Source organism: Syngnathus floridae, chromosome 4, assembly GCF_059516105.1.
Source record: "Syngnathus floridae isolate MCC-2025c chromosome 4, RoL_Sflo_1.0, whole genome shotgun sequence".
Lineage (NCBI taxonomy): Eukaryota > Metazoa > Chordata > Actinopteri > Syngnathiformes > Syngnathidae > Syngnathus > Syngnathus floridae.
Genome location: NC_142416.1, coordinates 16,390,405 through 16,414,914, shown reverse-complemented (window position 1 = coordinate 16,414,914; position 24,510 = coordinate 16,390,405). Strand labels below are relative to the sequence as shown.

Here is a 24,510-nt window from a genome sequence, read left to right as displayed (position 1 = left end):
TGAGCCCCATTAGCATTGTTGCTAAGAGATATAAACGAGCGGGCGTTTTTCGCTGCACATTCAGCAATATATTAGCATCTGTGCGTGTGATGAATGGCGCTCATATCACTTAATGTTGCATGATGTTTAACCACTGCGTGAGCACTGCGCACATTTCGTCGCAGCGGAATGCAATTAAGGATTTTAATGAGAATTTCCACTCTGGCGTCGTGTAAACTTGTTGATTGGGCAGAGCTGTGGGCGCACTTTTGTTTGGATTTGTCTATGTGTGTGCGTGTGTGTGTGTGTGTGTACTAAGCAACAAAATGACTATTGTGAGCACAGCTCCAGGTGCCTAGCAACCACATCGCTGTTTCCTTGGCAACAGTTGCCTCGCAGTCACTGTGTGGGTGATTGGCAGACTTGACAGTGTACACGGTGTGACCCTTGACCCCACGTGCTGAATGAGAGAGGATAAAGAGCAACGGGGCCACAGGGCGGGCGCATGCATGCACACACACACTCACACACACACACACACACGGTGGTGGGGGGGGGGCTAAGTGATAATCATTCTCCATTGTAATCGTCCTCCAGCATGTTTCATAAGGTGTCGTCAATAGTGCTCCAGCTGGGCTCAGTCATCAAACACAACACACACACACAAATATACACTACTCCACATCTCATTTATTGTCCCCAGCCTACTTGTGTTACCGTCTGTGTACTGCGGCCATGAATGGAAAATGTGATGGTAGTACAAACTGTTTTGTATTTTGAACTACCAGGTGCATTTTATAACATCCTTCAGGCTCTGTGACTGAATTCTGTTTTCTCCATTAAATTAGCAGTTTGAACTGGAAGCATATACATACATACACACACACACACACACTATATACACATACATAGATGTTGTTTATACATATATATAGATTTATTTGCATCCCATGGTCCTCAATTTTATATACAATAAAAAAATAGCCAACACATAACACTTATTTGTAACATTTATTATTGCTTCTGTTGACAATCATCCAGGTCACAGCAACAACAGAGCGAGCAGTTGTTCCACACGCTGTGTCCCAGTTGCAGGGAAAACAAACATAAACTTGTCCATATTTAGTGATTACGTGTGCGTCATTTAAGCAACAAAAAGAACATGATACAATTCTGAACCGTGATGATCGAATGCTGTGTCACTCACTACTCTGAGGATGATGAGAGCTGTGGCTCAATTTTTATTACTGGACATGATGCTTGACCAAGGGTTAGAGGATGAATAATGTCACCCAGATAGTAAAATTGAATTTCCAATCAGTTCCCTGATTGTACAGGTGTCCCTAATAAAATGGTCAGCGTGTGCAGATTCACACGACTGCAAACAGCCACATCTCTCAGCATTTGAAACTTGCGAGCATTTTTAATAAATGTGCATAGTTCTAGTAAAGCCCCAAAAAAGTTAGGGGGAAATAAAAGTTTAAAAAAAAAAAGAGATTTTTGCTCCTCCTCTTCCAGGGCTACTGATTGGCGGATTCACAAGCATCTATCCAATCACTGTAAACATCTACTGGCTCTGACAGATCTGAAGAGGAAAGGGTTAAGGAGAAAAACTGTTGCAGGATATAACTTGCAGTAGAATTGAACTTTGGACATCAATAGGTGAAAAGTAATAGTGGCGCCAAAAAGCGCATTGGAGTGTTTTTAAAAAGGCGATCAATAATCACGTCATGAACAGATGGTCATAAAGATCCATTACTTCTGAAAGGGTTTGGCCAAACTGTGTTATTTTACTGGACATTTAAATAAAATACAACCTGATTACATTTATCAGTCTAAAATATGATGGCTTCAATCACACAACTTTAATTTAGAAAATGCTTATTTTATTACCCGCACATTTGCAACCTCACTCTGGTAAAAGTCCAACTTTTCTTCCTGCAATATATACATTACAAAACTTGCATTCTGTCAGCCGCTAAACTCCACGTCTCTCCCGACGTTGACCACGCCATAGCGTCAATAACCTCCGAAACTACTTTGGCTGTCTGAGCACGTAGGAGAAAGGCGCCAAATGCTCAATTAGGAGCGATACAAAGACCAAAAAGCGCAGGGAGTTATGATGTGCCAATAAATCAGCGGTTAAACATCAGGGCCAGAAGATTATGCTGAAAGCTTCCAGTAAATGGACACTGTGGTAAAGCTAATGGAAATGTTCCAAATGTTCATTAAGAAACATAACAGGACAAGGTGTTTGTATCATATGGATATCTTTACATCATTCATTATAATTCTTTACATGAAGACAATAGATGCAACGTGATGTGTTGGTGACTCGAACTACTGTATCTGACAAGATGTGTAAATGACAAAACTTAGATAGATGGAAGAACACTGAATAATAGTAATGTAGATCTTTATGAGACAAATGCATAGATTGGCAAAGGATACAAGTAATCGGCGTCTGAAACTCTTCCAAACAGACTGTACACGATATTATTCCAGTATTTCTGGTTCTCTCCCTGTCATGGTGGGGAAGAGAAGATGTTAGCAAGAAATGCATTTTAATAAATGTAAAAGAAGCCAATAGTTACATTTTGACGTCACATGACTTCTCGTGGTTGCAGAAAGGGCAGGTAAATTGAGTGTCCAGATCCCCGGTCATCTTCTTCTTAGTTGGGGGTTTTCGCTTGGACTTGCGGCGACCCATCGTTCGAAAATGTTTTGCTGCTGTTGTATAACGCACGGGATCGATCACAGCTCAAAGGAATACTTTGCGATTACACTAGCAATTCACGAAACTTTATGGTACATTAGCAAGCTAAAATCGGTGTATTTGTTACAACAATTACGTCAAATAAGGAACACTTAAGTATCTATTGTGAAGTAATTGTCGATTAGGAGTTAGAAGAGACAAAACAACCACCTCTTGTTTACCTTAGAGAGACACGTTGCGGTGAATTCACTTCCGCAAGACCCCGGAAATGGCAGCATTTTCGCTTACATGATTGGATGACGTTGAATCAGCTCACGGCCATTCATTGGCTCACACATACGTCCGTCTCGTCAGTTAGCCCCGCGTGATGACATCAGCGACTACAGGTTTGCCAAACTACATCATCGCTTGGATTTGGTAAACACGGACGTTTTATCGTGTGAATTTACGTAGAACAAAGAATAAATAATATATAACTTTGATTCGAGTAAATTTACAAAGAATAAATAATATATTGCTTTGATATTTCTGTGGCAAAAGTCATGAGCAAAGGTGAGCCGAAGTAAACACGATACCTAGCTAAAACACGTTGGTCATCTCTAAATGTCCAATTCATTTAATCAGAAAATATCTTTGCTAACTTTTTCCAAACATGGCTTGTATCAAATACTGGTATGATTTGATGAGGAGACACCAATTTCCTCCCCAAAATATTGATCTCAAATTGAAAAAAAATAAAATCAATTACAAAACCAAGAGTGGGCACATGGTTGTGCTTCACGGTCACATTTTGCTGGGCCAGGTCATCAATTGAGCAGGTAAAAAAATAGAAATGTGAAAAAATTAGTACATTTTATGCATTCTGTATTCATGTATGGCAACAACACACGCACACACACGAATAATTCAAAACAACAATTTTGAACAGGCATTGTGTTGTCACAGCAGGGATGTCAGTGATGTGGACTGTGAAGGTGGTGGGTCTGGGAATTGTGGCCATCTCCCTCAGTGTGGAACTGCTGCTGAAGCTCCTGCGGCGCCTCAAGGCACCACCGACTCTGAACGAGGTCCTCTTCTTTCCCTCAAAAATGGTCTGCATGGAGCACATCTTCTCTCCCGCTTCCCCCAAGTGAGTGACTTTGCGTCGAGCGTAACGAAGCCGCTGTGACTCACAACACAACAGTGCCAGAGCGATCTTTGTGTTTTGCGTACTTTTTGTATTAATAAACACATTTGCAGGCACAAGAACATCTTTTCAGCCAGCACAACGTCCTTGAGGAATAGAAGTGCCGATAGTCAAATGTTTGAAAGAAATCTGTCCTCAACTGAGTATTGTAATAGTTTATTTTATGTCCTTTCAGCCCCTGTAGCTGCCCGTTGCCTCATGGTGTAGAGACGTCCTTCACCCGTCTTCTCCGCATCATCCTGTCAGCGTCCTCCTCTCTGGACTTGTGTTTGTTTTCTTTTTCCAACATGGAATTAAGCAGGGCCGTTCTGTACCTGTACAAACAAAAGATCACTATCAGAGTCCTTGTGGACAAGACCTACTCCATCATGACTGGCTCCCAGGTTGGAGCCCTCCGCAGGGGAGGTGAGTGTTTTTTAATTGAACATTTGCATTTTGTCCTTATTACAAACTAATGTTTTCTATCGGAAAAAAAAAATTAAAATTTACAAATAATTTTGACTGTTTAATTAACTCCATTGTTGTCTTGTCCGTAAATAGATTCTTTTATATTGTTATTATAAATTGTATATATTTTTTTCTTCAATCCATTTATTTTAAGCAGTTTGAATCGATTTTAAATCAATTTTCAATCAATCATGACTTTTGTAATCTGTTTGCTTAGTTAAAAAAAAATGCAGTTTATGTTTAAGCTCAAGATGTCTTGTGACATTTGCTGTCGTTTCGCATGAATTATGATATTCCTCCAAATTTTATGATTTTTTTCTTGTGGCGCGGGGGTCATTCAAGTTGAAATAACTGAATTAAAATGAAACACACTAGGGGGTGATTTTGTGGAGCTCCTGGCAGAGTCTGCCGGAAATGACTCAGGAAGATGCTCACTCTGTTCTTGGACGAGCGGCATCGATGCCAAGAAGTCTCTCCCGTGTAGTTGTTGGGCGTTGAATGGAGGGATGACAGCAGCTGTCTGACCTAATGGACTCTGGCTCCGTGAAAGGCTTTGTGTTCTCCGTCTCCCTCTCGCTAGCTCCCTTTCTCTTTCAGCCTTCCGCATTTGCTAAATTGCCGCTGCTGTGTATTGTTAAGTAAGGATTAAGTAAGTAAGAAATTGGCAACGTGGATGGCAGATTTCATTAGGCCAAGTGTTTGCGAGTGTGCGTGCTTGTGAGGATGTCGAGCACTTCAATTCAGCCATTGTGTCTTGTCTTTGTCTTGCATGCTATTTTCATGCTTTAAGTTGCTGAATCAGTGGCAGGAGAGCATACGGTGCGAAGCCATCAATACGTTTCTGCTCTTCTGAGAACCTCTAGGAACTAAGTAGAGCATTCTTTTTTCATTTTAGATTTAAGTAACAATACGGTTGACTTTAATGCAAATAAAATTGATCTGATTATTCGATCAATAAGAAATACCGATTCTACAAAAATCAACGGCGCTCAATTTCAGGGTAAAGTCAAATGACTGATTCAAGTGGGGGAAAAATGAAATTTTTTCTGATATCTCGACTGCAGTTTTGTGAAGGTTTCGTCACGGCACAAATAAGAGTGAATATTTAAAGCGCCTCTTCAGGGTCAAGTAGCAGCTTGTCGAGACAAGAGCCTGCTTTCCGATGTTATCTTAATTTTTTTCGGATGAATCACAGAGAATTAAATTCAACATTTAGAGAAGGGAAATCATTCAGGGTAGTTCCGAAAAAATCATGAACGCATTTTTACACAAGGAAATCAGTCATTGGCGCCGGCCATATGTAATAGTCACATGCCAATATATACATTGAAGTGAATGCAATATAATCACAATGACACTCTATAAACCCCACGCACACGCATCGTCATGCCTTTTACTGAATCGGCCTGATCTGAGCAGAGCTGCCGTTGGCCTTCATCCAGCCAACGTAATAAATAGTTGCATTTCAGCCCCTCTCAAGCCAGACAAGTGAGCCAGCCACATGCACCGTCTGGCAACGCGGCCAGACTCGTTGGAGACGTCCCGCGAGCCGGCATTTTACCTGATTGCTTTTCCCGCAATGCACTCTCGCGGCGGGCGGTATTTTGCTTTTCGTTTTGTGAGGTCAGAGGTTGCGTTTGACATTTTCATAGACATGTCGAGCATTATACGACGTGTTTAATTCCTTAATCACCGAGCCAAGTTGTGAAGTCCTTTTTGCCTCCCTCTCTAATTCATCATGTTCCAACTACACATTTTACATTGAGTTGGCATTCCAAATGCTGCACAGAACAAGACTTCACTTTTTATTCTCATGCCAAGTGAAAAATATGTTTATTCAGACGGGCCCTCAAACCGCACCTTTGTACTCCTGGATGCGAAGTCCCGGCCAAATTTATTCTGTATGTTGTCGGATCAATACGACCATTTCACTTTCTTTTTCCGACTTTGTTCTACCTGATTGTTTCTCGAGCACACCAGTTCATCCATAATGCATTGAAATGCTGTCATTCCTCACTCTCCTCCTCCTCCTCAGGGATCTGCGTGCGCAACGTGGGCCGCTATGTGCACATGCATCACAAGTTTGCTGTGGTGGACGGCCGACGCCTCATCACAGGCTCCCTCAACTGGACGCTGGCGGCGGTGCAGCGCAACGCAGAGAACGTCCTGGTCACCGAGGAGCCGCGTCTGGTCCAACCCTTCGTCGGAGAGTTTTGTAGGTTGTGGGCGGACAGCGACCCAGCTCGGAATAAACCTCTAATGATTAGCGCTGTGTGATAGTCAGAAAAAAAAAGGCAGTTTTGAAACACTTGTGTTGAATTTCCTATTAAGAGTTAAATGGGACACATATTGACATAGCATCACAAAGCGTGAAAAGCATTTACATTCACAACATTTCAATTTTTTCTTCATATTCTTAGTAATAAGCGAGTTTTCAAAGTTTTGTACTTTTGTAATTTGTGATTACATTTTTAAAAGATACGTGGATGACAACAAAAGTTAAGTAAAGTCAAAGCTTCACTTTTTCATTGGAAAAAATTGTTACTTTGCCTCAGGGTAGTTACAAAGATATTCTTTCTCGTGTGGCCAAAGGGTGTTGGAAATGAATGGACCCTCACTTTTTGTTTTCTTTGATAAAATGTTGTTTTAGGTACCACGTCTTTTTGGATCTTAGTCCCCATTTTATTTGTTTTAAACATTTTAGCTTTGTGGCAGTTCACGTTATTTTTGTGTATCACCAAAGCTCGGGTTGATTTTGTGTTGTAACAGCTGCTTTTTCAGAGAATTGTTGCTGGAAGAATTTCAAAATGACTTATTAAGACTGTGTTTATGTTTACTGTGTTTTATGGGCAGTCTCAGTGCCAATTAAATCCAAATTGTTTTTCAGCATGTCAACTATTCTGCTCCACAGCTGTCGTTTTTGTTTTCCTCTTCTTGCTCAATTTGGATTCCCAAGAAGCAGCAATAGCGGATCATGGAAGTGTTATCAGCACTCAACAATATAATCCATTGAACATCATCTTCTTTGGAAATACTTCAAATGCATGCATGACTGCTTGTTGCAGTCATTTAAGATCTTTGCTCGGGTTATGTGTGCTAAATGACAATGTCAAACATAAGGAATCAGCTGCCCCCTTACGTAAGGGACCGATTTAACAAAGCAGGTCATGAGTTGATATGCGCAACTCCTGCGCAATTTACGCACAAACCGGTTTGGGTGCACTAAGGAGACCGATGCCGGAAACTTATTTGAGTTCAGTTTCAAAATAAAGACGTGACAATTTATATGTTGGCGGAGCCGTTTTAAGGAGAATAGATGTAAATTAGCATTAATAAAAAGATACATTCATCAATTTTATGAAGACTTTAACTTTAGTATGAAAATACAGGTTGTCGCTGTCTCTTTCTTGAAACTATTGTAATACTTTAAGGTTTCAATTCATCACAATAAAAGACCGAGTGGTGTTTCATATCACTTTAATATATCGCTCTCGTTTTACAACCATTTCATCCAACATCAGTTTTGGTCTTACTTCGACAGACAAAACCGGAAGTACTCTGTTTTTACGATCGCGGACTTGACCAAGTCGCAAAGTGGACGTCCTGGCCAGGAGCGGCATACATGCTGATCCCCCCGGCTGGAGGTAGAGAACGATCGCGTGGGACGGAGGGAGCAAACTCAGCCAAGGTACCGACGGCGTGCTCAATAAAATGAAAAAATAAACACAACAAAAAATAATAACTTAAACATAAAAACTGCTGTTGCATGTGAATTTACCAACTCAAAATGCGCGTAATTGCAACAATCGTCAACAAGTGTCATGTCCCCCATGTGTCCTGCAGGCTTGTCACCTTGCACACACGAACGCACACACTTATCATGTCAACATTGCAGTATCTTAATCTTTACAAAATCAAGGCCTGCAGGCCCGATCCAGCCCATCACGTCATTATATGGGGCCCGTAAAAACCTTGAAATTTCCTCGCAAAACTAGTCATTGCCAACAACTCACACAAAGCATACGGTAATTTGGTACAAGCAGTGGACGCCTTGTCCGTAAACAAACACAGAGCAGCGCAGCTTCTGGCTGACTGGGAGTTTAAAAAAGCTAGCGTGGTACAAATACAACTTCCTGTCAACATTTACACCAGGCACTTAAATCAGATAGAGCCAAATCAATTAAAAAGGCTGTAATTAGTGTTTTTAAAGCATAAGCATTCCAAGATCTGCTTAATTTTAAATGTCATTATATCTCGTTTAAACAAAATAAGATCTTTTTTTGTTTTGTTTTTTGACTGTGCCCAATGTAAACCTAACCATGAACTAAAAGCGAGTTACAGACAGAATATAAGTTCGACACCCCGGATCTTAATCCTTAACATGTATGTGTTGCTGAGCAAGACCTTCTTTATATTGGTGGGAGTGGTAATGCTGATCATGTCTCCAGAGAGAACGAGAGAGGGAGGGAGGAAGGTGGGTGGACGTGAGGACGAATGCACGCTTCAGCATCCTGATGATGCTGGAAGACGTTGAATGGCTGAAGATGAATGAGTGGGTGATGATGGATGAGACGCGCAGGGCTCAGAATCGACCGGCGCCATAAGCTTGGAGGCCGCGTTGAGAAATGACCTGCAAGAGTCTCGGGTGACGGATAAAGAGGGATGGAGGGAGTAGCGGGTGGGCGGGGCACGGACCAGGCCGTGATTCATGGTCGTGCTGTGACAAGGCAAGATGGAGTGTCTTTAAAGCAACACTTCCATTTACCATTTACTCAGCTATTACCCGGGGGATGGCTTTCTGACGGTTGAGCGTTAACTTGAATTGCCGAGCAGCTGAGATCCTTTACTGTGACATGGCGGGCCTTTTCACACTCTCTTGGCCGGGATCACAGCTTCCAAGCACAAGGAGATGCCAGTCAACCGCCATATTTATTCAGTTTAAGTTATTTGTTCCAACAGACAAGTTATCAGCTGGAGGAAATTGTATATTAATTTTATTTGTATAGTGTCAAAGTTGAGATATCAGAACTTTTGATATGGAGCAAGTTAAGCACACTATCAAATATTAGGACTAAGCAAATTTGTAAGTAAGTAAGTAAGTAAGTAAGTAAGTAAGTGACCGAACGAACGAACGAACGAACGAACTAAACTAACTAACTAACTAACTAACTAACTAACTAACTAACTAACTAACTAACTAACTAACTAACTAACTAACTAACTAACTAACTAACTAACTAACTAGCCATAAATAAATAAATAGCTAGATGAATAGATAAATAAATAAATACGTAAATAAATAAATACGTAAGTAAATAAATAAATAAATAAATAAATAAATAAACATGGATATATAGAGAAAAAAACCCAAAGTTTACAGACTAACTAAAAATATTTTTTTCTCCAAAATTGCAGCCTCTGCGATTTAAAAAGTACAAACCACTACATGTTGATTTCAATTTGAATTTGATTCATTGTATAAATATTCCTGCAACAATGCACCAGAACTAGACAAGGTCGAGTGATTCATGAACAGTCGATTTTGTACCAAACCAAACGTCTGCTTAAATCTGAAGCCGACTTTCAAAATGACAAGGAGCCCAACTCAAGCAAAAGAATGACTGCATAACTCTCCCGCTTTTACAGATGGCGTCAGCCAGAGATTCAGGGCCGGGCCACGAGGAGAGGGACGCGGCCGACCAGAACTTTGACTACATGTTCAAGCTGCTAATCATCGGCAACAGCAGCGTTGGAAAGACGTCCTTCCTGTTCCGTTACACGGACGACTCGTTCACGTCAGCCTTTGTCAGCACGGTGGGCATCGACTTTAAAGTCAAGACTATCTACAGGAATGACAAGCGCATCAAGCTGCAAATCTGGGTGAGCCGTAACAGCGTATGACGATGTTCATGTGATGTAAAAACTGTATTATGGAGCTTTTCTTCTAAAACACAGCAAAAAAAAAAAAAACATTCTTGAAAAGTCTTATCGCTTCCAGCGCTAAAATGTTGCTTCTCTTTTTGGCTGACAGAAAGAATTTTGATCTGTGCTGAAGCCAAAAACTAAAAAGTGGCAGACAGTGTCTCCTTGCACATTCCATTCTGATACATTTGCTCTCACAAGGTGCTAAGTGTGAAAACTCAATGTCTACCCTGAACACCAAAAAGACAGTTGTGCAAAAAAAAAAAAAATCACCAAACCTTAGCGCCTACGAGGCAGGTGGCTAACCACTTGATCTCCATACCGTATGTACACGTTTATGATATAAATAAGTTGTAAATCAAAACCGCACTTTTTATTTCACGTTCATGAATTATTTTAAGAATGAATTTAATGTTGTTTTTGCGGTTCTGGAAAGATACTTAAGTTGCTAAAATGGCTGCACACAGAACACTTAGTGTTATTTATGTATGTTTATTGGTCTTTACACTTGCTAATCTTTGTGTTCACACCCCTGGAGCTTGACTCAAGTTATGATCTCTGTATGAATATTTAAAAAAAACCTGAAGCAACATCGTGTAGACTCAACGCCGCACTCCCAAATGAACTGTGAAGACGAGCAGCGGCAATTCACGCTGTTGGCAATGAAATGCAATAAAAATATATTACTAAAGACAAAATATGATTCATTTAGGGATATAAAAGCAAAATAAAAACTGCATGCATAATGTAGATTTTTCTTAAAACTAGTTTTTCTTTCATAACGAGATTTTGATCAACTTTTACCACAAATTGTGGGCTAGATTTAAAAATAAACTCCTTGCACGGCCGTTGAGAAATCTCAAGTTAGATTGATAAAAAAATAGGTCTCCTCAACAGTGAGCAAACATTCTGTTATTGTCCCACTTGTCGTTATTTGTGCAACAGATGAAAAATGGTACAACTTTAAAAGAACATTTTTATTTTTTTAGTTTTGTTTTTTCAAGAAACAAAGTATTTTGACTAGTAAATATTTGAATTTCCACACAAACCTAAATGTCAGTTTCTCACCATTTTTTTGATTTTAATATTAACCCATTCCTAAACTTTTTCTTTTCATTCATTAAAAAAAATCCATCAGTATTTTTTTATGAATAAAGGAAAAGATAATTTATAAGACTCCAAAAAAGGTGTCATTTTGAAAATAAAATAAAAAAAGACAATCCAAGCCAATAATATGCAGCGTCGAGTTCACATTGTTTGAACTGTGTCGAGGATAAAATAAATAACACCGCAGGGAAAACAGGTTGGATGGATAATAAATCAACAAAATTGCTCGAAAAAAAAAAGTATAGCCTTTTAAATGCCAGTGCTGTAAATTGACTTAAGCCAATAAAAGGCGAGGTTAAAAGGTTCTCGCGTGCAGCCTGGAGGCTTGGAGACCATTGTGGCGCTCTTTCCCCCCTCCTCTCCTCACCCCAATTTGGCCTCGGCCCGGCCACCGTGCATGTAGCATCAAGTCATTTCTCACGTGGCGCCGTTAATGCTAGTTGATGTTTAACACGCTCCCCAGACAGTACACTTGATGAAATATGCATGCGTTTGAGCGGGTGGGGGCCAAGTGTGCTTACGATGCAGCCCGACACCCACTAGGACAAGACTCTGCTCACTCACGGCACTCCTGCGAGATGAAAGCAATACATCCTAACACACACACACACCTAAACCTCCTTCCCTCCCTCATTGGAATGTATTCTGCGAGTAAGCACTCTGCACACATCAGGAGCAATGATCAAATTCCGTTCCAATGGCTTCCACGGGACCGCTGAAAGCTCTCGTTTTTGTTACATTCGGCGCGGCAACATTAGCATTAGTTTTCATAATGGAAGCGCATATTAAATTCATCTGTTTAAGTCTGCTGTGCCGCCACGTGAAGTGTTAGATGATGATTCAAGTTCCCCAGTAGACTACACATAAAGAAGACAAACAGTGCACCTTCACGACTTATTGTTGGGCTTTAAAAAAAAAGCAACAGACTATATCCTCGTGGTGCAACGCTCGTGTCGCGTTTGGAGGGATTTACTTTTGTCCAAAAGTCAATCATTCACTTTTCTTTCTGGGGCTCGCCCAGGTTAGCATGTCGGTTTTTCCTTTTTGCCTGCCGACATCCTTTTTGAAATTTATTTAGATACTTGAGATAGTCAAACTATTGCTGCAGCTAACAATTACATGAATGATCTGTCAGTTATTTTTCGGGTTCATTTATGAATCAGATTTAAAAAAAGAATCATGGTTTAATTTCCCCTTTATTAGGCAGAAAACGCACAAATATGAATGCATGTCAAATTTCAGGAAATCAGCAAAAACCTTGCTTACTGTTTTCCAAAGTAAAAGCAAATCTTTTATTTTGATTCAACACAAACATAAAACATTATTTACCATTTATAAGTTGAAATTCTGAGCATGTGTACAATTTTAAATTGAAAAAGGCCTCTAAATGATTCATCAACGTTAAAAAATAATTATCGATTAATTTGATAATCACTGTTGATTAATCGAAAAATCTTTACTGTAGCCTACTGTGTACATATATTTTCAATTGAACCACAAAAACATGGTGCGATTGTCAAGGAAAATAGAAATGGTCACAATCCGCATCAGATGAGCTTTGCTTTCTCGCTTCTTTGTGTTTCCAGGACACAGCGGGTCAAGAGCGCTACCGCACTATCACCACAGCTTACTACAGAGGAGCCATGGGCTTTCTTCTCATCTACGACATCACAAGCCAGGAGTCTTTTGTGGCAGTACAAGACTGGTAATCTCTTCCTGGTTCAGGTCATCAGTCTTTTTGGTGCAGCATTACATTATCAACATTCTTTTTTCCCAGGGGAACGCAAATCAAAACATATTCGTGGGAAAACGCCCAGGTGGTGCTGGTTGGCAATAAGTTGGACTTGGAGGAAGACAGGGAGGTGCCAACCCAAGATGCTCAGAAACTCGCTACAGAACTAGGTCAGTTCAGGAAAACATGTACACACGTCCTAAATTCTCCGAGGACAGCTTAATAACTGTCATTCTGTGGTCGATGTATAGTTGCACATTCTGTTTGTATGTCTAGCAATCGGCTAGATGTGTCAAAACAGAAATTCTAACAATGCTATATTTTTTGTCTATGTGAAGCCCTTTGAGACTGTTTGTGATTTAGGGCTATACAAATAAACTTGACTTGACTTGACTTGACTTGACTTGACTTGACTTGGCTAATGAATGACATCAAGATCACTTTTTTTTTTTCACAGTTTGTAAATCAGGGACAATAACTTTCCTACTCTCCAAAAAAAATAATGATTTTGCAACTTATGTACAAAAGTAGTAGAAGGGTACTATTTCTAAATCCTAACTAGCTAAAATGCTAACAAGCGGCCATTTTGTATATACCTTTCCCCCCCGGTAGGCTTTGAGTTCTTTGAGGCCAGCGCCAAAGAATGCATCAACGTGAAGCAAGTTTTTGACAAGCTTGTGGACGTCATCTGCGACAAGATGAACGACAACGTCAACAATGACGCTTCTTCGTCGCCCGCTCACAAGGGAGCCGGCCTGAAGGACACGCCCCGCAGCATCCAGGGGGGCTGTGCATGCTGATCACCAAAACACACTATACTTCTTCAATCGGGCCTTATGTGACTGTTACACGAGAATACCAAAGAATTGCTTTGCAAACACGTGCCTTTTACCTTGCCACTTTATTATTTATCACTTTTGTGTGTGTGGAAACAGGCACCTGTTGTCGCAGGCAAACACATGGACCAAACCTGAGAGCAGTGAGGATCGCAGTAGTTGTGTCATGCTACCCCCTTGTGGCTGCGTTAGGAAGTTGCATGACTGTGACGTCAAGGTACAAGGGTGGTGGGGGCTCATTACTGTTAGAATTTAGTAATTTTTTTTTTTTTTTTACTGTAAATGGCAAAACAATATTTCTTTAGCCATGTTTTTTTTCCTCTGCCTTCAAATTGGAGAATTTAAAGGGTGCTTTGCAGCATGTTTGTTGTCATGTTTTGGAATAAAATACTTAATATCTTATTTAATTTGTATTTGTTCCTCATTGTTGTAGTTTTTATTACCAAAATGAGGGTTTTTAGATTTTGTGTTCTCAAAAAAGTTGGCCCATCAGGGATAGATAGATCTGTTATGGAGCATTTAGTTTACTGTGTTCATTTTATTGGCCTCCAATTTGAAGTGACCCAGTTGACGTACTCCAGATAAGAAATCTTTTATAGGTAAGTCAATATTTCTAATTTCACCGGGAATCAGCTGTAAATGCTTGTGATCGTGTCGTAAATGTTGCCATGTCTGAAGGGACTTTGACCACCAGGAAATGTTACTTATCTGCCAAGCCAAAAAAAAAAAAAAAAAGTCAGTGACGTACAGGCCATGACCTCCTTTCTCCTCCCCTATCCACATTATATGTGTGTGTTAAACCAGAGAGAAGATAAAACAAGTCACGGAAACTTTTTGCTGCACACACTCCTGATTGATCGACACAACTGCGGCACCGGTATGAACTCTGTTGTATTTTTTTGATGTCGCTGTATTGCGGAATAGTTGTCAGAAAGAGCTCAAACGGTATTTTCTCTTAAAAATTCAGATATAACATGCTTTAATTGTTTAAACAGAAACATGCCACTTTGAGTTGGTATTATATTGGCAAACTGTTAAATGAACTATGACAACTTCAAATGAAAAAAAAAGTAGCCCATTCATTACAAACCTTAAACTTTCTTTTAATTTATTTTAAACTTTCCTTTCTTTTACTTTTTTATAATTGAACCACTGAAATAAAGAATAGTAATTAGAAATAATGCTGGTTGATGCGTCAGGAAATTTCATGGCCACCCATAAAACCCATATAAATCCTCCTAAGCAATTATGTTATTTTTAACATCATAGTTGACTTAATTTTGTAGCATTGCATTTATAAACAAATTCCGCTTTGTTATATTATTCCAACTTTATTCTTGTAATATTGCAATCTAATTCTAAAAAAAAAAATCCTTTATTCACCTACTTTTACAATTATAACATTTTATGATTATTATGTATGACTTAATCTCATAATATTTCAACTTTATTCTTCTCACAATATTCTTTTCCTTTATTTTATAACTTTACTCTTTTCTAATATCATAATGCTTTTTTGGTAACTGTCTAGTTTAAAAAAATCTATCTTTAAATTTCACTATAAAATACAAATTTGCATCATATTTATTAAAAATATTGCCCCACAATAAAAAAAGTCCAAATATTAAGAATAAGGTATGCTCATAATTCAGAGCAGTTCTTTTCCCAGTTCCGCTACCTTCAAACGATTTAGGATGCTGACGACATGGAAAATATTTTACTGTTTCTTTGGGAACAAATTTGCCAAGTAGGTGGCTGACGTCATTGCTAGTTAGAGCAGCCATAAAGACGGAAAAAAAAGATAACTATAAAATTCTTTATGCCGAGATCAGAGGCTAACAAAGTTGTGTAAGTTCAGGAACAAGGTGTGTTTTATAGCATCACTGTGCTGCTTGCGACATGACCAATCCCTCTCATTTGTCATTAATGATTATTTTATTGGATTTGTTATCGAAGGCCACTTGAATAAGTGGCGCCAGATCACAAGGGCTTTAATTTTTTATCAACTTTGATGACAGCCTCCTTTATCTGGAAAGGAGTGGAAAAAAGACACGTAACGCCACGATCTTAATTATTACAGGGGGAACAAAGTTAAATATAACTAAACTGTGGTTGGACCAGAGTGAGCCCAATTATCATTAATGGTAATAACAGCACACATTGAGAATTACTCCTATAAAGCCCCAAACTGTGTGGGGGTCCAAATTAGGTCCAATTCTTTTTTTTTTTTTTTTAGTTGCGAATTATTTCAGTCAAACACTGCCATAAGTTGACATTTTGATCCCATGTCTTCTCTCTTCTTCATCGTTGATTTATGTACAGTTTAAAATACGCACTGCATGATGAGGTAAAACAAATATTCACAACAACTTGAAACTGGAATTTAAGATCAGCCTGCAAAAGTTGCCAGGAGTGGAAGGGGAAGCCCGTGTTTGCTAATTCGTCTAGTTAATGTCTAACTAAAGGAAACGTGAGCAATGTCGATCGAGTTTTGTTCACTTCCTGTTGGAACCACAAACTTGTATGAAGGCAAAAAAATGTTATATTATTAACTGTTTTTATCTTTAAAAATACCTAAAAAAATATCCTGGTGACATTTGACTTATTTTAAGGATAGTCACTCCATAGATTTAAAACTAACAACCTGTGAATCACCACTCCCGGCTTTTATTTATGTGCTTGGTTTTTTTTTCTTCTTCTCTCACAGTGTGAAAATATCCGCCAAGATGTGTTGCTCAGGTTTTCTCAAAATGATGATGTTCATCTTCAATGGCGCCATCTTTGTAAGTTGGTTCTCAGATCAATTTTAGGCCTTAGCTTGCAAACATCACATGACCAAACTTGCTAATGCGTCACGAGTGCCTCATGCTGCTTCTGCTGGATTTTCAGGTAGCAGGTGCTGCCATCCTTGGAGTGGGCATTTGGGTAAAGGTGGACAGCAACTCCTTCATGGGACTCGTGGATGGCGTGGAGGAACTTCCGCCGGAGATTTCGCAGCTGACCAACGTGGGCTACGTACTGATCGGCGTGGGTTCCGTGCTGGCGATTATTGGCTTCCTGGGTTGCTGCGGTGCCGTCAAGGAGAGCAGGTGCATGCTGCTCACGGTGAGTATCCGCAATTCAATTTTATTAATTAGGAATTGCTAAAAAGAAAAGTGATTCTCTACCAAATGTTCAAAACTTTAGGCGAGCATATTATTTTTGTTTTTGCTACTTCCTGGTTCATGGACGATAAAATTAAGATATAAAATTGTACCATTTTCACTTCGTTTCCATTCTCCTCTTTCAGTTCTTCAGTATCGTGCTGATCATTTTCCTCGTTGAGGTCGCCGTTGTGGTGGTGGTGCTTGTTTTCAAGGACTTGGTAAGTAACAAGCTTAAGGTGCTTGGAACATGTTCTGAGAATTTGTTCACAATCTCCAGGCAGAAGATCTCTTTGACAGTCTCGAAACTGAAATCCACAAGAGCCTCGCTACCAAGTATGGAGAAGACGAGACCTTGACGTCACTGTGGAATTCCACTATGGCGGCGGTAGGACCACTATTTTGACCAAAAAAATATTTAGACGTCATTATATGACATGACTAATATTAATGCTGTCTTCACAGTTCCAGTGCTGTGGATACAAGAACTACACGGATTTCAACGGCTCCCCCTTCCAAGACATGAATGGAAACTTTTATCCATCACAGTGTTGCAACGGGACGTCAATCGGCGAAGCGTGCAGCCAGTTGTCGGCGCAAATCGCCGAAAGCCTGCAGGTGCTTTGGCGACCACTCATTTGGTGAATTTTCTTCTCATTGGGTTGCTTGAACATTGTCATCTCTCCGTTAGTTGGTGGATGGCTGCCTCAACAAGCTGCTGCAGTTCATTGAGGCAAACACGCCCATCGTTGCAGGCGTGGGGCTCGGAGTCGCCGCTCTTGAGGTATAAAAACACAAATACATATTCAAAATTATTTTGAAGAAGAATTAAATCTTTTTTTTGTAAAAAAAAAAAAAAAATTCTCAGACCATTGTTGATCTTATTTGCAGATTGCAGCCATGGTGGTTTCAATGGTTCTCTACAAGGATATTGGCACTAAAGCATGATGATCACTTTTTATTTGATAATTATTTAGCCTGTGTGTTGTTTCCAATGAGTAAAGCTGGTTAGGCCAAAACTGACAAAAAAAAACCCAGTCAACCCTGCGTGATCAAAATCAGGAGCCAGGGATTTATTTATGTTTCAGTGACTGTCAGGAACTGCCATTGTGCACATAATATTAAAATAATCAAAAACAAGAAAAAAAAAAGTCATACATTGCCAATGTGCTAAGTGTATTTTTTTAATATTTAATCACTTTAAGAAATAAAAGAGAACTTTCTTGTTCAGTTTGCACATCGACAACGTTGACATGTCAGTATTTGGGCTAAGGACAGAATTTAGGTTTTTGAAAGGATCGGAATAACCCATTCAAATGCCTTAACGGACATCTTGAATAAAACGGCGACGCACTTTTGAAGATGCACAGCTTGAAATGACAACAATACTCGCATATTATTCTTTTTTTTTACCTTGTTACATTGTTGATAATTATTTTGAGCAATCTTTAATGTGCTCTTTAATCGTCAATAATTATCATTACTACACGCCTACAATATGTAAAATCATTAAAGCACTTTAAAACATGTAGTATACGAGTCATGGGGTGTGTGCTCATTTTATTGTCCTGATAAATCTTGTGGGTTTGAACGTTTCACAGTTTATCACATAAGCTCTTTCAATCAATGCACTTTTGTGGTTTTTGTAGCTCCTGTATTTCTTTTAAATCTCCTGACAGCTTGCAGCTTTTGGGAATGGTAGCATCAGCTGCTGGACATTTAAATCAAAACAGACAAACAACATTATGACTCCAAACACATTTTGGAGGAAAAAGAAATTAGTTTCACGAGCCATCCGTCACAGTGATATCATTTTCAGTTGACAGCAAGTGGCAAAATGGCCGTCAATTGAGATGGATAAAAAATAGGTGGATTTTGCTACTTAATTCATATTCCACAAAATGCATTTACAAATATATGGAACTCTGATACTAAAAGAAGAAATACAATTAACAATACCTCTGAAGTAAATGTAAAAAACAAGTATAGCAATATGTATTAAAAAAATATTGCGCTGTATAAAAGAACAAAAAATTCCAGTTGGGTCAATTACAGTTTATGAATTATTATGTTTCTAAAATTTCAGTTTAGAGGAAAAAGAGGGCCAAAATATGCTTCTCCTGACTCAATTGAATTGTTAAAGATATTTTTCAATTAATACCTCCTTAAACTGCACATTATTATCTTTGTAGAGCCATAATTTGATTGAACTCATTCATTGAGGCAAGACGGTAATTGGAATCATGTGTTTGCAGTGCCCTCTAGTGGACACAGTTTTGTTAGCATTCTGACCTTCTTTCTTGCATGGATCACATTGATGTATGGCAGGTTCTGGGAGGCCTGCAATGTCTCCTAACACCTGTAGACCTTCATGAGAAAGTTAAACAGTGCCACTGTTGGATCTTTGACGGTCCGGTGTGTGATCAGGTCACGGTGTGTGGACCACACTGAAGTGTAATGAAGTAATAATGATGGGAGCTCATGTCAGCACTTGTTCTTGCTGTTGTGGGAATCACTGAGCAGGAGGTGACTTGACTGTCACATAAAGTCATTATGGCTTTACAGCCTTCAGCGCGTGAGAACGCCAGACGAGGCGTGACGCCGCACGTTAAAGACTCTGATAGCTTAGTACAATCAGCCTTCTCAGCTTTTACATTTACCTTTTGTACACTACGCTTAAAAATAATATATATATATATATATATATATATGACTGGAAAAAATAAAGGAAAACCACAGATTTGTAAGTTTTTTCTCACTATGAAAAACAAAAAAATAATGAAACACTATGTTTGTGTAATAAAATCCAAATGGTATAATATTAAAATACTACATTTTTATCAAAGAAAACACAGTTCAGTTGTATTGAACTTTTAATCACAGTACAGTTACTCATTCTTTTTTAACTGATGTATTTTCTATTTTTTATTTCTGTCTTCATTAATTATAGCCTTGTTTTCCTTCATCTAGGTGTAATGTTAATGTTCACACTGTGTATATAATGTTAGAGTGGCTTACCATAGTATTGCATAATACTTTATGGAATAAATCTGCCTTATTTCTTGAATGAACACTTATGCCTACTATGTCACTGTAATCTAATGTTGGCTGTAACAGAGGTACTTGCACAGGTAAGGAACTCATTTGTCTTGCTATTTGCCATATATATGTTTTTCTTTTTTGTTTGTTATCCTGAAATTGCTGCCTGCCTTTTGAAGCTCGCTGTGACGTCTGCTGCTGTGTGGGAAATGTGACACCTTCTTTCCTTTCAAGTGCAGGTAAGAGCCACCATTGTGTATAAAAGCACTCCTTCCTTCACTTTACCGTAGCACTGACAGCAAGGTCACCATTTGGGTACCTTGGACCAAACCACCTCCCTAGAATTTTTTATCTCCACCATTTTGCATTTAGTTTTATTCAAATTGAATATATATTTTTTGTGAATTAATTATTTTATCATCATGATGTTGCAGATGATCATCGTGGTATTTTTCTCTACTTGGGCAGCGTCTTTCCCATTCCCTCGCAACACTTTGGAGCACACCCGAAAAGTGTCAAAAATTGACTTTGAGTCATCCGGTGCTGGACCCAGCGAGCCTGTCCGTGGCCTAGTGAGGGTGGTCCAGCTGGACCCACGCACTCTGACCCGATCCAGGCTTTTTGGACGGACAGGCCAGACCCGGAGCGCCAGACCGCCCTTCCCCGCCTTCCTGTCCCACGGGCGGCCCGGACCGGCCCTGAAGGCTGCTGAGAGCCCGCTGCGCCACCTGCAGCCTGAAAGACCAGTTGAGACGGAGCACAAGAAGAAACAAGGCCTGCACATGTGGCAGAGGGCCGTCGATAAAGGAGACAAGATGCCCGTGTCTTTGCCCGCCAATCTTAAGGATGCCAAACAGACGTGCGCTGCTGTTCATTTCATCCAGGTAACATCCACCACACACAATTGGATCTTCTTTCTCACAGGAAATAATGAAAGTAGAAATTGTTTAGTGGATAGGACAGCTGCCTCACACTTCTTGAATTCTGGGTTTGAATCTCTATATACTGCCTGTCACTTTAAATGAACATAAAAGGTAACCATAGAGTTCAAACGTCAAAACTAGAATCCTTATTGTTTCCAGAGAGTGAGTCTTTCCACACAATTCAACTTTTTTTTTTCTGTAGCATCAAAAAATCTGGAAAAAAGAGCACCACTGCCCCCTACTGTAGCCAATGTGCAATTACACCACATGAATTACAAGGATATTATTTTTTTCCATTTGTTTTATTCTTGGCTTATTGTTTTGACTTGGTGTAGCTATATTGCCAAATATTAATACTGCCTTAAATCTCTGTGCCTGCCAACCAGCGAGTGACAGCAGAGGGCTGCAGCACAATGAGCATCCACAACAAGCTGTGTTTCGGCCAGTGCAGCTCCCTATTCGTCCCAGTCGAGGTGGACCCGGCCAGCAAGGGGTTCCGTCAGCGCGCTCCCTGCTCCCGATGTGGCCCTTCCAAGGCCCGCGCCGTCACTGTGCCCCTGCAGTGCGGCGCTGAGGTCCGCCAGCGGCGAGTGATGCTGGTGGAGGAGTGCAAGTGCGAGACGGGCCGTGAGGAGAAGAACCCAGAGGAGCCTTCACCACATTTGTGAGTGCTTTACAGCAGAATTGAGGAGATGGTGCAATTTGGAGTCATCATTATTCTCAATGTCATCTCACCTCCATTATACGGAAAAAAATATTCTAATTGGGATACTATTAATTATGCAACATCTGCACCATCAAATGAAATGTTTTTTGAAACTCCCCCACCAGGTAGGGTTGTTTTGTACAAAATCCAGATAATTATTTATATCCCCCCCAAATTTATTTTGGAGGAAAAAATACCCCAAAAAGTTTAAATATGTTTTTCTAATTGACTGTGTAAAGTCTGAACGTGTTGTTCAGAAGGCTAACGATGCTTATTCAAGCTAAGCACTTTCCAGACAGTCCACAACGGACATGTGTCTACGTTTAGACGACCTTTGACGTTTCCAGAGGGAAATATTGTGATCCATTAAAAACAAAAAAGAGATTGTTCCACCCGCTCTCTGCCTCTTCTTTTCCTGCCAACTCTGAATTAAAAATGCAATTTAGTTTGTATGCAAAGCTCTAGTGAGAACATAAAGAGGGCTTGTTGTTGTAACTCCCCCCTCCCCTCTCCTTCCCTCTTTCAACATCTCCACTCCTGCAAGTTCTCAGCTCCTATGTTTTATTAAAAAGCCTCATTCTGCACACTTTTAGCACATCGCACTTCCAAGTGAGAGCAAGGCCTGGGTACTTAGCAGTAAGCAAACATAATTGTTTCAGCATGCTCCCCTTGAATTATGTATAGGAAGCACCTCTTCTCATGGCCAATCCTCCTTTCAATGGAGTTGTGGGAATTTGAGCATCATTCACCACAGATGCGCTCCAAACCGGAGGGTGCGCTTGATTATGTGCTCCCATAAAACCTATTATTCATTTATAGCCTGGCACCTGGGCTTGGTAAAGTGAACTCATCCCGCACATGCCGACATGGACTCCCAGAGGAGCGTCGAAAGAAGGGGGCTCTTTACGTCGCCTTGGCACACCGTCCCAATGCCTGCTTAGGCGGCCATTTGCATTCACGCGGGGCTCTCGGCAAAAGTGAAAGCGCTCATTTGCGCTGCGGGTGGTGAGGGCGGGGGGGCATTGAGTTACCCCAGATTGCATTAGCATGTGATTAGCATTTTGGGTTGATGGCTATATTTTTCAAGATTGATGGGACAAATATTTGCTCAGGTCTTAAAGAGGAGGAATTAGGTGCCACTTGTTTTGAACTCACGGCTCGTTTTTTTTTTAAATTCCCCGCAGTCAAGTTTACACAGAAAAATCATCTCGTCGTTCCTTTTGTCGTCTCGATCCAAAAAAAGAGAGAGAGAGGGAGCTTGTTGGTGGAACAAACAAGGTGCAAACAAGAAAGCGCACCACTTAGCGCGACAGATGTCAGGCCTTTTTTCGCCGAGCACTCCTGCGTCATTAAGGACGGCCTGGTTCCCATGGCGAAGGGGAACGCAAGGAACGAAAAAATGAGGAGGGGGGCCCGGTGCCAAGTCCGCCGCCTCGGGGATCAGATCAGCGTCACAGGGTGCTAAGTGGCCTAGTTAGCGCTTTAAAACAGCACAATGAAGCTGCCTGCTCTGAGCGCCTTTTAACTGTCACACATGCAACTTGCTGGGAGGAGTGTGTTGTGTGTGTGTGTGTGTGTGGGGGGGGGGGGGCACTGCATCAAGGTGGAGCGAGGTCACACCATGATGAAGATAGTGAGGCCTATAACTTCGATTAGTCAGTTTTAGATTTGGAGCCGATTAGGTTACCTTGATTCAAAGTTTTTTTTTTTTTTTAATATAAACAGTATTATTTGAGATATTTGACTTGATCACACGACTAAATAAACTTATAAGACATCAATGTACTCAGTCATATATTCTTTATCATCTGCGAGGAGCACATTTGTTTATCCGACCTATACTGCCCCCAAGTGGCCACGTTTGGCACACCAGAGGGAACAGCAAAATGGCTATTCAACTAATGCAGTTAATGATTTGTGATTTCATTCTTTTTTATTTGATATCATAAACTCCTGTGCTTATAAAGCACATAAAGTTTTTTTTCAACAAAACATTTTTGTGGTGTGCTGGGGGAATTTAGAATACATTTGAAATATATTTCACTAAGGCGTATGTCGCTGATGGAGAAGTGGAAGACTTCTTTCATCCACTAGGGGACTCTATTGCTTCTATTTCGGCCTAGTAGTCTGGACCAGATTTAGGAGATTAACCCTTGGATATGGCACGAGGAAGTGAAAGTAAACAGGGGTCCAGCTTGCACTCAGTCAAGGAATTGTAACGATGGAGCAGCAATAATATTAACGTCATGTTCAGCCATTCGCCACTCGCCAGACGCCATCTTGTCACCTACATTCCCCCAGTGGTGCTTTAGTGCTGGAGGTGTCAGGTTCTGGCCGTCAGGGTGTCTGGACCACGGCTAAGTTCTGCCTCCCCACTGATGCGGCGCTACATGCCCAGTGTGTGGTGCGAGTCTGGACCAGCTGGCCAGAGTTGGCTTTGCTGGCGAAGGTACCCCGGATGAAGCCTGCCAGCCTTTCTGTCTGGATGCCAGCCAGCCCGCCAGCCCACCAGGCTGCCTGTTGGCTACGGAGCATGACGCAGTTAGGTGAGACCTGGTGATCTGGACCACATCAAAGTTTGTCATTGGTGATGTCCTTCTTTGCTTTGACCACAACTACCAGGTTAAAAAAAATGGTGTGGTTCTTTTGCCACATATTAGGAAAAAAGTTTTAAGTGAAGTGTCATATGTAAAATTTACAAGCTGAGGGCATTTTTTTTTTATAGCACCATTCAGGCCTCATTTCTCCAGTTGCTCTTTAACTGTTATTTGCTA

At 40.4% G+C, this 24,510-nt stretch overlaps 5 protein-coding genes across 12 annotated transcripts; 4 read left to right on the top strand and 1 right to left on the bottom strand.

Annotated features, from left to right (window-relative positions):
• Positions 1-971: 971 nt before the first annotated feature.
• On the bottom strand, positions 972-3,076 carry LOC148399469 (transcription elongation factor 1 homolog). Of its 2 annotated transcripts, none has more exons than XM_088373446.1 (4): positions 2,917-3,076; positions 2,574-2,709; positions 2,431-2,501; positions 972-1,564 (listed from the first exon to the last, which is right to left on the bottom strand). In XM_088373446.1, exons 2-4 carry the CDS (start codon positions 2,687-2,689, stop codon positions 1,500-1,502), a joined length of 252 nt encoding a protein of 83 aa, XP_088229572.1. In that variant the 5' UTR covers positions 2,690-2,709; positions 2,917-3,076; the 3' UTR covers positions 972-1,499. The 2 variants fall into 2 exon arrangements, with proteins under 2 accessions (XP_088229572.1, XP_088229573.1); XM_088373447.1 differs by having other exon boundaries at positions 2,906-3,036.
• Positions 2,964-7,223, top strand: pld6 (phospholipase D family, member 6). 7 transcript variants are annotated; one of them, XM_088373438.1, is made up of 4 exons: positions 2,964-3,081; positions 3,641-3,824; positions 4,057-4,286; positions 6,364-7,223. In XM_088373438.1, the coding sequence occupies exons 1-4, from the start codon at positions 3,063-3,065 to the stop codon at positions 6,603-6,605; spliced, it is 675 nt and encodes a 224-aa protein (XP_088229564.1). In that variant the 5' UTR covers positions 2,964-3,062; the 3' UTR covers positions 6,606-7,223. The 7 variants fall into 7 exon arrangements, with proteins under 7 accessions (XP_088229564.1, XP_088229565.1, XP_088229568.1 ...); XM_088373439.1 differs by having other exon boundaries at positions 3,023-3,081; positions 3,644-3,824; XM_088373442.1 differs by having other exon boundaries at positions 3,023-3,112.
• A 633-nt stretch (positions 7,224-7,856) lies between these two features.
• On the top strand, positions 7,857-14,327 carry LOC148399467 (ras-related protein Rab-3D-like). The gene is made up of 5 exons (XM_088373437.1): positions 7,857-8,016; positions 9,975-10,208; positions 12,944-13,062; positions 13,135-13,259; positions 13,702-14,327. Exons 1-5 carry the CDS (start codon positions 7,951-7,953, stop codon positions 13,887-13,889), a joined length of 732 nt encoding a protein of 243 aa, XP_088229563.1. The 5' UTR covers positions 7,857-7,950; the 3' UTR covers positions 13,890-14,327.
• LOC148399466 (tetraspanin-1-like) lies at positions 13,993-18,101 on the top strand. The gene is made up of 9 exons (XM_088373436.1): positions 13,993-14,142; positions 14,730-14,802; positions 16,633-16,708; positions 16,815-17,030; positions 17,215-17,289; positions 17,349-17,456; positions 17,534-17,686; positions 17,760-17,852; positions 17,960-18,101. The coding sequence occupies exons 3-9, from the start codon at positions 16,652-16,654 to the stop codon at positions 18,014-18,016; spliced, it is 759 nt and encodes a 252-aa protein (XP_088229562.1). The 5' UTR covers positions 13,993-14,142; positions 14,730-14,802; positions 16,633-16,651; the 3' UTR covers positions 18,017-18,101.
• A 2,164-nt stretch (positions 18,102-20,265) lies between these two features.
• On the top strand, positions 20,266-21,852 carry dand5 (DAN domain family, member 5). Its single transcript, XM_088374342.1, has 3 exons — positions 20,266-20,346; positions 20,542-20,991; positions 21,417-21,852. The coding sequence occupies exons 2-3, from the start codon at positions 20,542-20,544 to the stop codon at positions 21,696-21,698; spliced, it is 732 nt and encodes a 243-aa protein (XP_088230468.1). The 5' UTR covers positions 20,266-20,346; the 3' UTR covers positions 21,699-21,852.
• Positions 21,853-24,510: the final 2,658 nt, after the last annotated feature.